General features: G+C 34.9%; 1 protein-coding gene across 4 annotated transcripts; it reads left to right on the top strand.

Moving 5' to 3' along the window:
* The first annotated feature begins 272 nt into the window (after positions 1-272).
* Positions 273-12,978, top strand: LOC115969864 (transcriptional corepressor LEUNIG). 4 transcript variants are annotated; one of them, XM_031089497.1, is made up of 19 exons: positions 273-312; positions 500-633; positions 1,184-1,281; positions 1,422-1,531; positions 3,365-3,778; positions 3,866-3,954; positions 4,248-4,326; positions 4,406-4,478; positions 4,726-4,775; positions 4,992-5,303; positions 5,490-5,687; positions 6,579-6,818; positions 6,900-7,035; positions 7,281-7,390; positions 7,634-7,783; positions 9,188-9,343; positions 9,627-9,743; positions 11,701-11,907; positions 12,467-12,978. In XM_031089497.1, exons 2-19 carry the CDS (start codon positions 602-604, stop codon positions 12,608-12,610), a joined length of 2,715 nt encoding a protein of 904 aa, XP_030945357.1. In that variant the 5' UTR covers positions 273-312; positions 500-601; the 3' UTR covers positions 12,611-12,978. The 4 variants fall into 4 exon arrangements, with proteins under 4 accessions (XP_030945357.1, XP_030945360.1, XP_030945358.1 ...); XM_031089500.1 differs by lacking the exon at positions 273-312 and having other exon boundaries at positions 389-633; positions 6,594-6,818; positions 6,927-7,035; XM_031089498.1 differs by lacking the exon at positions 273-312 and having other exon boundaries at positions 389-633; positions 6,594-6,818.
* The last annotated feature ends 614 nt before the right edge of the window (positions 12,979-13,592 follow it).

Genomic DNA, 13,592 nt, shown 5'->3' with positions numbered 1-13,592 from the left:
CATTTTAGTCATTCAAGTAAAAAACTGTCCTTAAGCTGAGTGTCAGAGACTGAAAAATTTGACAGAATTTGAGGGTCATTTTGGTAAATTTGATCAACAAAACCATTATGATATCTACAGACTATGCAGAAAGCAACTCCTATCCACCAAGGGCTGATATCAGGAAAAAAAAAAAAAAAAAAAAAACACTATCAGAAAACAAAAAAAAATTTCAGAGTCTCAAAAAACAAAAATGGAAAAGAATAAAAATTTAAAGTGAAAAGGGAAACAGCAAAAAAAAAAAAAAAAAAAAAAACGTTTTTTGGGTTACAGGTATCCCTATCTATATCTCACTTTCTTTATTTATTTATTCAATTAAATATAAACTTAATGCTATATATATTATATTGTGCTTAACTGTATATTTTTGTTCTGTACATCTTTTGGTTCCGTTTATTCACATAGATTCTCTCTCTGTGTCTCTCTGTGTTTGTTTTTGTGGGTTTTAATGTTTTTTCAGTGACAGAAAAATTTGGTAGTCATGGTCTTCTGGGTTCGGTAATCTCAAAGAGTCTTACATTTGTATCCCTAGCTCGTGTGTGAGCTACTGGATTTAACCACCATGTCTCAGACTAACTGGGAAGCTGATAAAATGTGAGTTCTTTTTCACTCTTCCCCTGCATTTTTGTTCTTGCTGTTTCAATATTCTATCTGGGTTTCTCTTTTCTTATCATTCTACGCCTTTCCTGTGCTGTTTTCTGTTTGATTTGGGTTCTGGGTTTCTAATATTTTCTGGGTTTTTTTTTTTTTTTTTCCTTTCTTTTTTTGTATAAAATATTTTGATTCAAGTTGTGTTCTTTAGTTTTGTGCTATTTTGTGTGTGTGTGTGTAAATTTGCATGTGTTGTATTTGTATCTTTTGTGTACTTTAGGGTTTGTGTTTTTCTGCTATTTAATGGAGTTAAATTTGTGCAATAGGTGATTTATTTTTTATTTTTTAATGTTTGTAGCTGTAACATTTGGGTTCCTGGACTGAAATTGTGTAGTGATACTACAGTTTCTTTGTAGGCTTTCTATAATCTCTATTTTGTATGTAATCTTGGGTTATTGTTATTTTGAGCTATTGTTCTTTGTAAAAGTTCTAATTTTTCTTCCCCTAATATTCATGATTGAGACAATATGTTCTTGCTACTTCTAAATAACAGGTTAGATGTGTATATCCATGATTATTTAGTAAAGAGGGATTTAAAGGCTTCTGCGCAGGCTTTTCAAGCTGAAGGGAAAGTATCATCTGATCCTGTTGGTGAGTATATTTGAACAAGATGAGTATATTTGAACAAGATGTTGGGATACAAAGACAAGTTTCAGTTCTGAGAGATTTTTTTTTCTTCATCTCTTTTTAACCATTTTAATTTGTTTACATTTTTGGAACATGGGTTACAGCTATTGACGCCCCTGGAGGTTTTCTCTTTGAGTGGTGGTCAGTATTTTGGGATATATTTATTGCTAGAACTAATGAGAAGCACTCAGAGGTTGCTGCATCTTACATTGAGGTTGGTTAAGAATATTTTATTTTCTTGGACATTCTCCTTTAGTATTTGTTTGTTTTGACAATGATTGTACAAGAGAGGAGGAAATGTGGTAACTACCTGGTAAAACGAGAATAAATGAACATGCAGTTCAAAGACATAGAACTTTTCTATCATGCATACTTCAAATTGTTTCATCTAAAGACACTTATGCTTTCAAGAAAGTATGGATTTTGAGTTTCCCATGCAGAATCAACTTGAGCTCTTATGTGGCGTTAATTATGGGAAATTATTGATTCTCTTTCCATCTCTAGTTTAGTTGGTGCAAAACAAAGTTATTTATTCAGATTTGTTTGAAAAACGTTAGTTATGTTCTCACTCTTAGATGTTTATACTTTGGAATCCTGGATATCAGCTAACTTTGTGATTTGCTAATTCTAAAATTGCTTGTTTTATTTCTGTGACTGGTGTAACACATTTATAGTTATCATGGTCTTTCTGGAATTTATCTTTTACTTTGTCTCTCAACCTGGAAATTGAAACTAACCTGCTTCTGTTGCTCTGTCTGCTTTTGGAAGTCTGTAACTTGGCATCATCCATTATAATTTTTGCTAACTGTATCTTGCATTTGTCCTTGACTGTGACAAGAATTTAGAATCAGAAATGATGGTTTCTCCTTCTCCATGCTTACCCTTTAGTTTTTCTTTTCCTTTCCGCAACAAGAGTTCATCTCCCCCGAAGAAAAACTTGTGTTACGTGTTTTTCTTGCTCAACTGGTTTATATTTTTGCATTGCTCATTGACAGTTGAGTGAATGACAGAATGGTTCTTAAAGAAACTAAATCATGTTATCTCCTTTACGTGTCCTTATATTAGATGTGTCCTACCAAGATGTTTGTAGCTAAACTGATTGGCACCTGCTAGTGTTTTCAATGGATACATCCAGGGTTCAAATCCTCTGCCCCCAACTATCGAATTATCAAAAATAGATGTGCCTTGATTGTTCCTCTTCTTTGATTTCTCTTTTTCCTTGGTAGGTATGAGGTGAATCTTTGGCTTATTTAAGGGGTGGGGTTGTGAGTTTGAAGATCAGTTGCACATCTTCAGTGATAGTCATTTCCCATAGGTAGCCATTTAAGAACTTTGATTTGCTGACGTAGAATTAGTATGCCAATCTTTGTGGAAATCACTTATTCTTTCTGTAAAACTGTCAAATGGCATAAAGTTTCTAGCTGGAAACATGTTAAAGGGTAGCATATTTTGACATTATAATTGTTACAAATTTTTTTAATGCTACAAATACAATTATAAAAAATAGATGTACAGCATGCCATTCATATAGAAAAATATATGAATTCTCCCCCAGTACTTTCGGGGGGAAGCTGCACCAGACAAACACATTCTTGTATTATTCTCGTCATCAATTTTTACTACTGTACTGTATCATGTTTTTCATGCTAATTTACATCTTTGTAGAAGCCCTTCTAGGTTGGCAGTGCTGCAAAACAGGCAACCCATCTTTAGACTAGTTGAGGGCTTTTGTAGTTAGGTGGAAGGGAACTTTGGGTTTGGAAAGATGTGTGGATTCCTTTCAGTAGAGGCACCAAATAACCTGAAGATTTCTGTCTCCTGAATCACAATAAAGATATTTATTAATAAAATTCCTCTGATGTCAATGAGCTATTTGATTTGTCTGTTGTGCTTATGAGATTGATGGTGGACTGCAAACTGTAACCTGTTTAGGTACAATGGTGTCTGTTGAAGTTCTTATTAAAAAAAGAATAAGAAAAGAAGAAAAACAAAACGAAAACAAAAAAAGTGTTAATCAGTCAAAGCTTATGGAATTATGAAATTGCAGACGCAGTTGATTAAAGCAAGGGAGCAGCAACAGCATCAACAACAACAGCAACAGCAGCAGCAGCAACCTCAACAACCACAGCATCAACAACAGCAACAGCAACAGCAACAGCAACAGCAGCAGCATATGCAGATGCAGCAGATCCTGTTGCAGAGGCATGCCCAACAGCAGCAGCAGCAACAACAACAGCAACAGCAACAGCAGCAGCCGCAGCAGCAGCAACAGCAGCTGCCAACACCACAGCAGCAGCGAAGAGATGGGGCCCACCTTATTAATGGCAGCACAAATGGGCTTGTTGGAAATGATCCTCTCATGCGGCAGAATGCTGGAACTGCAAATGCAATGGCAACAAAGATGTATGAGGAAAGATTAAAACTGCCCCAAAGGGATTCTTTGGATGATGCGGCTATGAAAGTAGGTCATAGATGGATTATTTGGTTTCCTCAATAGCCTGATGATTATTGGTTTTTAAGTTTTTAACCATCTAAGGAATCTTTACAGCAAAGGTTTGGTGACAATGTGGGCCAGCTTTTGGATCCAAATAATGCCTCAATATTGAAGTCAGCTGCAGCAACTGGCCAGCCTTCAGGGTGCGTTTCTCATAACATGAAATGAAATAAATCGTGCATGACATATGCATTGAGCTTGTATTTGGAGGAATGTGTAAGAATGTTTATAATTTACAAAAATAATGCTTCAAATGGCTAGTAGAATAATGGGCAAATATTCCTCTTTCTTAGGGCAATGAATCATTGTGAATATGAGTTTGAACCTTTTCCTATCAATGCGATACTCAAAATTCAAATAATAAAGATGTATCATCTGATGCTTCATCCATTTATGAGCATTAATGTAGAGGGTTTTTTGATCTCCTTAATTTCAGGCAAGTGTTGCATGGTGCAGCTGGTGGCATGTCTCCACAAGTTCAAGCTCGAAATCAACAACTACCAGGGTCCACACCGGTATGGTATTTTCATGCAAGTAATCTTATTGTTTGACTTTCCTTATATTTTGTGGTGTACTGACTTAGTGTGGAATCAGGACATAAAGAGTGAGATTAATCCAGTTTTAAATACCAGAGCCGCTCCTGAAGGATCATTGATAGGAATTCCTGGTATTCTTTGCTTGACTGTTTTCTCTTTTGTTTCTTTTGAATTATGATTAGCGCACTTGTGAAAATTTAACTTTGAGTCTGGTGTTTATGATTTAACTTGAATCCTTTGTGTTTGTTCCTTTTTTTTTCACAAACCAGTAAACAAAGAGAATTTGGAAATTAGGACCTGCAAAATTTCTTGAGATTTTTTTAAAGTGGTATAGCATAAAGATGCTTGTATCTAACATGAAAGGCTGTGTTGTTTCAGGGTCAAATCAAGGTAGTAACAATTTGACTCTAAAAGGGTGGCCACTCACAGTAAGTTTGTTTATTTGTGTGTAATTTTTCCCCCACTCCCATTTTTGGAAGTTATTTATCACTGTTTTGAGTGCATGAATACTACTTATGTCTTTCTTTTTGGTCTGGAATATCTGTTGTTTTGGATGTGTTCTTGAAAATTGGCATTTTCTATTCTTATTTCTTAGTTATTATGATGATAATTGTTAACTGTTTAACCTTTCTGCTTGTTTTTAGGGGCTGGATCAGCTTCGCTCTGGGCTTCTTCAGCAACAAAAGCCTTTTATACAGGCACCTCAGCCCTTTCCTCAACTTCAGATGTTGACACCACAGCACCAGCAACAGCTTTTGCTTGCACAGCAAAACTTAACATCACCATCTGCCAGTGATGAGAGTAGGAGACTGAGAATGCTTTTGAGTAGTCGGAGCATGAATCTTGGGAAGGATCCCCTTACAAATTCCATTGGTGATGTGGTTCCAAATGTTGGATCTCCGCTTCAAGCTGCTAGCCCACTATTGGGTCGTGGAGATACAGAAATGCTGCTTAAGGTTCTCTTTTTCATTATCAATTTGGGATACATCAGCAAATATAGTTGTTCCTACATTTGTTGTGGTTGTGTTTTTTCCCTTACCTGCCTCAAGATGTTCCTATATCAGAATTATCATAAACATCATGGTCTTTCTGCGTCTAAGTTTTTGGCTTTTTTTTTTTTTTTTTTCAACCTCTTCCTGTAGTTAAAAATGGCTCAGTTACACCAGCAACAGCAGCAACAGAACAGTAACCCACAGCAACAGCAACAGCTTCAACAACATGCTCTTTCAAATCAGCAATCACAGAGTTCAAATCACAATCTTCACCAGCAAGATAAAATGGGTGGTGCCGCCAGCGTCACTATGGATGGCAGCATGTCAAATTCCTTTCGAAATGATCAGGTCAGTCCTTTTTATGTCATCTCTAGCAAAATATGTGACATGTTTTGCTCTTGGTATTATCTCCTCCCTATATGGCACTCTTGCTAGTATTATTTTTTCAACTATTTTGGAAATCAACATCTTTATTGATTTGAGTTCTCTTTCGTTCATGTGTACAACATGACTCGTGTTTGTGAAATCCTAGTCATAGCCAATTATGTGCCATAATCTGGTAGCACCATATTGGGAGCCATATGCACTTGTGTGGGGGCTATCTGTACTAGTAGGATCGCATTCAACATTTCATGACTGGGGTTTCAGCAATGTTAACATGAAAGAATCCAAGTTCTGCCTTTTCCTAAATCTTTATAACTGCTAATATTTTTCAAAAACAATAATTTTTTCTGACATGCTGTACACCCAATTTAGAACCCTTTCTCTTGCTCTCTTACACCACACCCCCCCCCCCCCCCCCCACAAAAAAAAAAAAAAAAAAACTGAAAATCACCTTTATTTACTGAATGGTTATATTCATAATTATATGTATCAGTACACAATTAAAATTTAATTAATTGCTTGCCCGTTTCTATGTAAGTTACATAAAAACATTTTGGTATGCAAAGATTTAGTTGGAAATAGCAGTTCCATATAATTATTGGTGGCCAACTAATAATTCTTATTGTCACTTTAATAGTTTAATATCATGGTCTGGGAAAGTAGTAACCATGTTATCATTAAGCTTGGTGCCCTACTCTCTCTCTCTCTCTCTCACATGGGTGCATGTGACATGTTCAAGCTGTCAAAATTTACCCATTACTCTAATTTTTCAAAATGGGCTTATAGTTTTGTTATGCATATCCTATGAAAAGTTTGGGCAGGTTCCTAACATGGTTTTCCTGAATGCATTTTAAGGTTTCTAAAAACCAGACTGGGAGAAAAAGAAAGCAGCCGGTATCATCTTCTGGTCCTGCGAATAGCTCTGGAACTGCAAACACGGCCGGACCCTCTCCAAGTTCAGCACCCTCAACACCCTCAACGCATACCCCTGGAGATGTAATATCAATGCCTAATTTGCCTCATAGTGGTAGTTCTTCAAAGCCATTGATGATGTTTGATGGTCCTGGCACCCTTACATCACCATCAAATCAATTGGTGAGTGTATTCTTTATGTTCTTGTATTGAGGAACTCAAAACTTCTTGCATTGTATTCTCATTGGCATTCCATTTTGGCAGTGGGATGATAAAGATATTGAATTGCAGGCTGATATTGATCGTTTTGTAGAGGATGAGGATAATGTTGAGTCTTTTTTATCCCCTGATGATACAGACCCTAGAGATAGTGTTGTTCGCTGTATGGACATGAGCAAAGGTGCAGTAGATATATTTCTTTTACTGATTATGAGTTTTATGAATAGCATTGAGAATTTGAGATAGTGGAAGACATATTGGTACTCCATTTCTGCAAATGACAAAATTCAATGGGGGCAAGAATGTGAGATTATCATAATACATGTTTCATCTGATTTGTCAACCACTAGGTGGTTGGAGGTCACTGGTATTTAATTATTATTTGAATTTGGGCTGCCTGTCATGATTTACGTACTTTGACTTTAGGGTTCACATTTAACGAAGTAAATTCTGTTCGAGCAAGCACAAGCAAAGTCGTCTGTTGCCACTTTTCATCAGACGGGAAATTGCTTGCCAGCGGTGGCCATGATAAGAAGGTGAGTGCAAGAGGTTTGATAAACCGTGTGTGATATATTGAGCAACGGTTGTCTAAAAGCACCAAAAATATGCTGTGGCTGCTCTGTTTTGAAGACTAATTTCTTGAACGTTAAATTCAAAATTATGTGCCTAATTTTTCTTTCAAAATATAAGAAATGAATTTTTTTTTTTTTTTTTATCCACGTAATTTAATTATCAAGTTTTGGGTATCTAAAACTTTTTGCATGGTGATTATGTGACAGGCTGTATTGTGGAACACGGACACTTTAAAGCAGAAAACCACACTTGAAGAACATTCTTCTTTGATTACTGATGTCCGTTTCAGTCCAAGCATGTCACGTCTTGCAACATCTTCATTTGACAAAACTGTCAGGGTTTGGGATGCTGACAATGTTAGTTGAACGTTCTTCCTGGTTCATAATAGTTTTTTTTTTAATAAATTTTTTTAAAACTTAATACTCTATTCTTGCATTTGAGTGGTCTTGATACATTTAAGTCATAATAGTTGTGTATCTTCAGGTCATTTGTGTGGTCAAAGAAAATAAAATTGGATTACATGAATTTTTTGCAGTTCTTATTTTTCCCAAAGAAAAAAAAAATGTTGTGGTTATTGTCTCCCTTGGCTATGTATATATATATATATATCATTTGCAAACTAGTTAGAGAGCAGATTAATGTGGGTTAGGTTGAAGGGTTTCAAATTCATATTAATGCTATTAGCAGCATGGAGGATGATTTAGAAAACTGTGCCTGTATGACTTATGAACCTGGAATATGGAACCATCAAAACTGACTATGCTGTGCCATCCAAGGCACACTAGAAAAAAGGACATGGACATTTGTACTTTGTCAGCTCACTTATTATTTTTTGTTCCACAATGTATATAAAGGTATTACTGCTCACACAATGCATGATAAATATCTTGGTGAATTTTGGGTCCAAGCTTCATATTTAAACATGAGTGCTTATAGTTATATGTCTTCTTGTCTTTAAGACAAGCAACAATCATTGTTAAATATTTCAAATGCTGTTTCAAAAAAGATGACAAATTTTCTTGTTCGGATTTCTAGAAGTAATTTAAGTAAACTGGCAATTAATTTAGTGGCAATGGCTAGTGAATATGCCCATGTTTGGTGAAGAGGTGGTTCAGAATAAATTGCATATATTAATATTTGGATTCATTCTGTACTTCATTCGATATAACATTATATAGTTCTCTTGTGCTTTACAAAATATCCATATTATCTGATTTTTATGATCAAAATGAAGTACATGATTAATAAATTGCTTATCATCATATGAAGTACATTTTATTTGGTGAAGTACATGAGATATCAAGATAGATATTATGGATGGTGGTTCAAGAAAGAGAGCGAAACATGTTTCGGATAATTTATTCTGGCCACTGATTGTGAGGGTCCTTTGTGTATATTTGGTTTCTGAGTATACAATTTGGTAAAGATATAAAACCTGGTTTAAACTTGCATAAATCCTGGTCTCATGTTGCATACAATGTCAATCTTCTACCATAGACCAGTATGAAAAATTTTCTGTCCTCATCTGCATTAGTTGAGTAAAGTGTTGATCTGTGTTCTGGGAAATTATTAATGGCTGCGTGATTTTATAGTTTCTGTGTGGTGGACTAATTGTGTGCATCCTATTTTAGTTTGTTTGTTGGGGTGTTGTGATAGTTGAACCTATACTTTCATTAACAATGCATTTTTTTTTTCCTATTATTAGTATGATACCTCCATGAGCTAGATATTTTTCAACTTTATTTACATCCTATATGCAGCCTGGTTATTCACTTCGTACCTTTACGGGGCATTCTTCCACTGTGATGTCACTTGACTTCCACCCAAATAAAGATGACCTCATTTGCTCTTGTGATGGAGATGGTGAGATACGATACTGGAGTATTAACAACGGCAGCTGTCAAAGAGTGTTTAAGGTATGATCTAACTTATTACTTATAAGAAAAGTGTTTAAGGAAGGATCTTTTATACTATTTGTTCAGTAAGCATTAATTTAAATAGCATCTCATTTGCCATGAAAATAGGGTAAAAGGTGAGGATTTGGATTAAAGATCTATTGATTTTGTAATTAACCAAAAAGAAAAAAAAGGAAATTTTCTTTATTTGATGCGGGGCTTTTTTTGTCTGGGTTGTTTTGCTTATTAATTGTTTCAACGTGGTTTTTTCTATGAATTTCAAAGTACTTTTCACTTGTGATAGGGTGGTACGGCCCAAATGAGATTCCAACCCCGTTTTGGAAGGTACCTTGCTGCTGCTGCAGAGAATGTTGTATCTATACTGGATGTGGAGACCCAAGCTTGTCGGCATACATTACAGGTCAATTTGACATTTTCTGTTATATTACTTTTGAATTAGACCAAGGATGTGATGCAGTTGTTTAGTGAATTGTTCTCTTAGATTCTGTAAGCAGAAGGGAAGTAAATGCTGCAGAAGAGACACATGGTCCTGCTTGAATCCTGAAACACCATACCATGTTTCTCAACTGATAGGAGTTATCTCCCAAAATGTGTGCTCATAGTTTCTCATGCTAATCAAATCCTCAGTGAGACAAAATGTTAAGCAAATCCCCAGTGAGACACAAAATATTGCATCCGTATATCATGTTAATCTGCTTTGATAATTTAGATTAATTTTTTAAAATAGTAAATCAGATGGAAATGGTAAAAAATTTTACAAACTAAAAAGGAGAGAAAGAAACTAGTATTAGTTTGCCTTGAATTTGAATAGATGAAAAGAAAGAAGATGCATGTGATGTTAGTGAGGAGATTTTAGTTTCCTAATTAACCATACAGATATCAACAAAGCACTGTTAGTGACAATTGATGGAATGTCTTTTACATCGGTAATAGAAGTCCTTTAATATCTAATTTACATTTAAAGAGAATTAGCAATGTAGATCAATGATTTCCAGTTAATTTGGTAACAGTTCTGTGAGTAGTTATGGGTTCTTTATGAGTGGTAATAATATCTTGAAACATCAGGGATTATTTATTTATTCATTTATTTTTTATAAGTAATTGCAATTCATTAAATACCAAAAAAAGCATATACAGGAAGAAATTGCATATGGGATTGTGCAGGTCATGTATGCAGCTTTCTGGATATCTTATGCAACCTTATGGTTTGCATATGTAGTTCAATTTCAGACTCCCAAAATCCTTGTATTATTATGAGATACAAGTTTCAGGGTCCTTTGCAAAAATATTTTTTATTAGTGAACTGCATTAGGTCTTTAGAGCATTCCTGGATGCAAAATACATTCCCAAATACACAAAAACATACAAAACTGCTCCTTTATCCAGGAATGCATCCCTGTAGCAAATCTTACAACCTGCTACAGTAAGATCTATACTTAAATCTTAAATTAGCAAGCTCTATTTCCTTTTTTCTAATTTTTTAATCATATGTTGGATATTGTGTTTTTGTTTTTGTTGAGTAGAGCGCGGGCCTTATTATAAAAGTACATTTTTAAATTTTAAAAAAAATATGATGTATTGTCAAATCGAGTTTGGGATGTAGGGTGTATTGTTAAAGTGGGAATGTAAAATAGATAAAGTAGCTTTTGGGGATGCAAAATGCTTTTTTTTTTTTTTTTGTTGTTGATGGAAATGCTCTTAAGGTCAGGATGCCTCTATAAAAGGCAAAATACTGTAATTGATGCACATTTATCATTGAATACTTGGGACATAAAGTTATTAGCCAGTGCAAAATGAGGGGTACATACACACAGACACCGGAATTGAGTCTAATTGAACTATATTCTGAAGTTAACTAACTACTGAAACGATGAAGTTCTGATGGTGATTGCCTTTGCATCATTGTTTTTGTGAAAGCCGCTAAGTTTAAATTTTTGGTCCCCACTCCAGTATTCTTGATGGTTGACTTTCTTGGATTCAAAGGCAAGCTGGTCTTATTTCATTTAAGAACAAGGATGCTTTTTTATTATTTTTGGGTGATAATTAAGAATAAATTTGTTGAAAATGAACTACGTCATGCAAAAAAAGGCATAAAGTAGCCAAAAGAATAACAAAAAATTATTCTACTCCTGCTTTGGCAAAACCTCGTTTCTGTGTGCAACACGCATCTGTTCTTCTTGGTGAAACGAAACAGAAAGTGTCAGCATTAAAGAAACTTCTTTGTTCTCTTATAAATTCTAGAACTATTTTCTGAAACTTTGTTCTCTTAAGTGTCTTTTCATTCTACTCCTGTGTTCTACCTCGTGAAATTTGGCATGGCTAACCTTCTTCCTCTGATTGTGGGTTTGTAATTACAGGGACATACTAACTCAATCCATTCTGTGTGCTGGGACCCTTCTGGTGAGTTCTTAGCATCCGTCAGTGAGGACTCTGTCAGAGTTTGGACACTTGGATCAGGGAGTGAAGGAGAGTGCGTACATGAGCTGAGCTGTAATGGCAATAAATTCCATTCATGTGTTTTCCATCCTACATATTCTTCATTGCTGGTCATTGGCTGTTATCAGGCAAGCATCTGCATTTTTCTTTAAATTCTTGTCTACTGTTTTAAATTTTTAATAGCTCCTTAACTTGGCAATATATATCATTATGATGCCTTTTTTTCTTTCTTCCATTGATATTCAAATATAGCCACATTGTCAAATTGCCTGTGTAAGTTAAGCTTGGGTTGGCTTGTCATTGTATGGGTATATTCTCAGTAACCTGAAAATTGGAAATATCTTGAAGCTGAGTTTGAAAAAAAGTGCAAGGAGCTTCTAATTTGTAAATTCTGCTTCGGATATGGGGTATGAGTATTAGGAACTTGAAGGCGAACTGTCTGATTGGTTTTGTGTGTGTGTGTTTTTTCTATTGCATTTGACGGTAAGATTTGGTTGAACTTTTTGATCTTTGGTTTATAGTTGTTATAATGTGGTTGGAAATGGGGTTCCGACCCTGGTTTGTTTCCTATTTTACCTGATTCATTGCTTGGCTCAGTGAGTGTGATTATTACATTGCACTTATAAAAAAAAAAGAGTGATGATTACATTGCTAATAGGGTTTCATTTTTTCACTTGCTGTCTGCAGTCTCTGGAGCTTTGGAACATGTCAGAGAACAAGACCATGACTCTGTCGGCTCACGATGGACTAATTGCTGCATTGGCTGTGTCAACTGCTACAGGTTTGGTTGCTTCGGCTAGTCATGACAAGTTTGTCAAATTGTGGAAGTGATACAATTGTCTCGAAGTAACTAGCAATACAGGATTAGTGTTTTTTTATTCACTGTTGATCCAATGCTTGAAGTATCTGTTTTGGGTGCTTGATCTGCTCACATCTGTATCTTTCCTTTTGGATGTCCACATTATCCCAGAAACTAACCTTGTAAAATTGTTGTTGTATGTCTGCTATGTACCATTAAGTGTATTAACTTGGAGATATTGTTATGCTTCACAGACTGGTTGTAACATTTTGTACTCTTCTAAGAACTTATATATTTCAGTTGTGTTAGCTTGTGTTTCGGTTTGTAAGATTTAACGTCTAGATCAATGATACAATTTACTTTTTATTCTCCTCTCCCTGTAATGGACGTTTAGATTTCACTTTTCTGTGTTTTCCTTTACTGATGTCAAATCAGTTCAAGCAAGTATTAGCAAAGGTTATATGATTACATTATTTTAATTCCCCAGGATACTAATCGTAAAGTTGTTGCTTTGTAAGTTCATGATATAAGCTGTACAATGGCGTATGGATTCTTTGATGCAAGAAATTATACTTGAAGGATCTTCTTCATTAGTTACTGATGTTTGTTAAGTCAGCTAAATAATCTTATTGGAACAAGCTTTTGATATTTTCAATAAGTATTGGGTACACTGTCTACTGGAATAACAAATATGCCTTTGAACATTTTTTATATAACTCAATTGTGGTTTGGATGGTATCATCTCCTAATTAAATCTTGATTAGTGTACACGTTTTACCCTTAAAATTTTGAGTTGTTTTTATTTTGGCCATACGTTTCAAAATTTATATTTTGGCATTTTATGTTTGATTCCATTTTCATATTAGTTCTACTGTCTATTTCCATTAGTAATTTGATCATCCATAATATGTTTTTCTACCTACAATTAAATTCTTGCATTCCACAACATTTTAGAGATAGTATTCTATGAAATAGTTAAATCTAAAGGGTGTCTGTTGGTTAGATTAGTGAAAA

Source organism: Quercus lobata, chromosome 12, assembly GCF_001633185.2.
Source record: "Quercus lobata isolate SW786 chromosome 12, ValleyOak3.0 Primary Assembly, whole genome shotgun sequence".
NCBI lineage: Eukaryota > Viridiplantae > Streptophyta > Magnoliopsida > Fagales > Fagaceae > Quercus > Quercus lobata.
The sequence above is the reverse complement of the archived record's forward strand: the minus strand, read 5'-3'. Positions and strand labels throughout refer to the sequence as shown.

Coding starts and splice junctions, on each gene's coding strand:
- LOC115969864 (XM_031089497.1), top strand. CDS start 602: ATGTCTCAGACTAACTGGGAAGCTGATAAAAT. Junction 3,779..3,865: donor TGGATGATGCGGCTATGAAA/GTAGGTCATAGA, acceptor GAATCTTTACAG/CAAAGGTTTGGTGACAATGT. Junction 6,819..6,899: donor CATCACCATCAAATCAATTG/GTGAGTGTATTC, acceptor CCATTTTGGCAG/TGGGATGATAAAGATATTGA.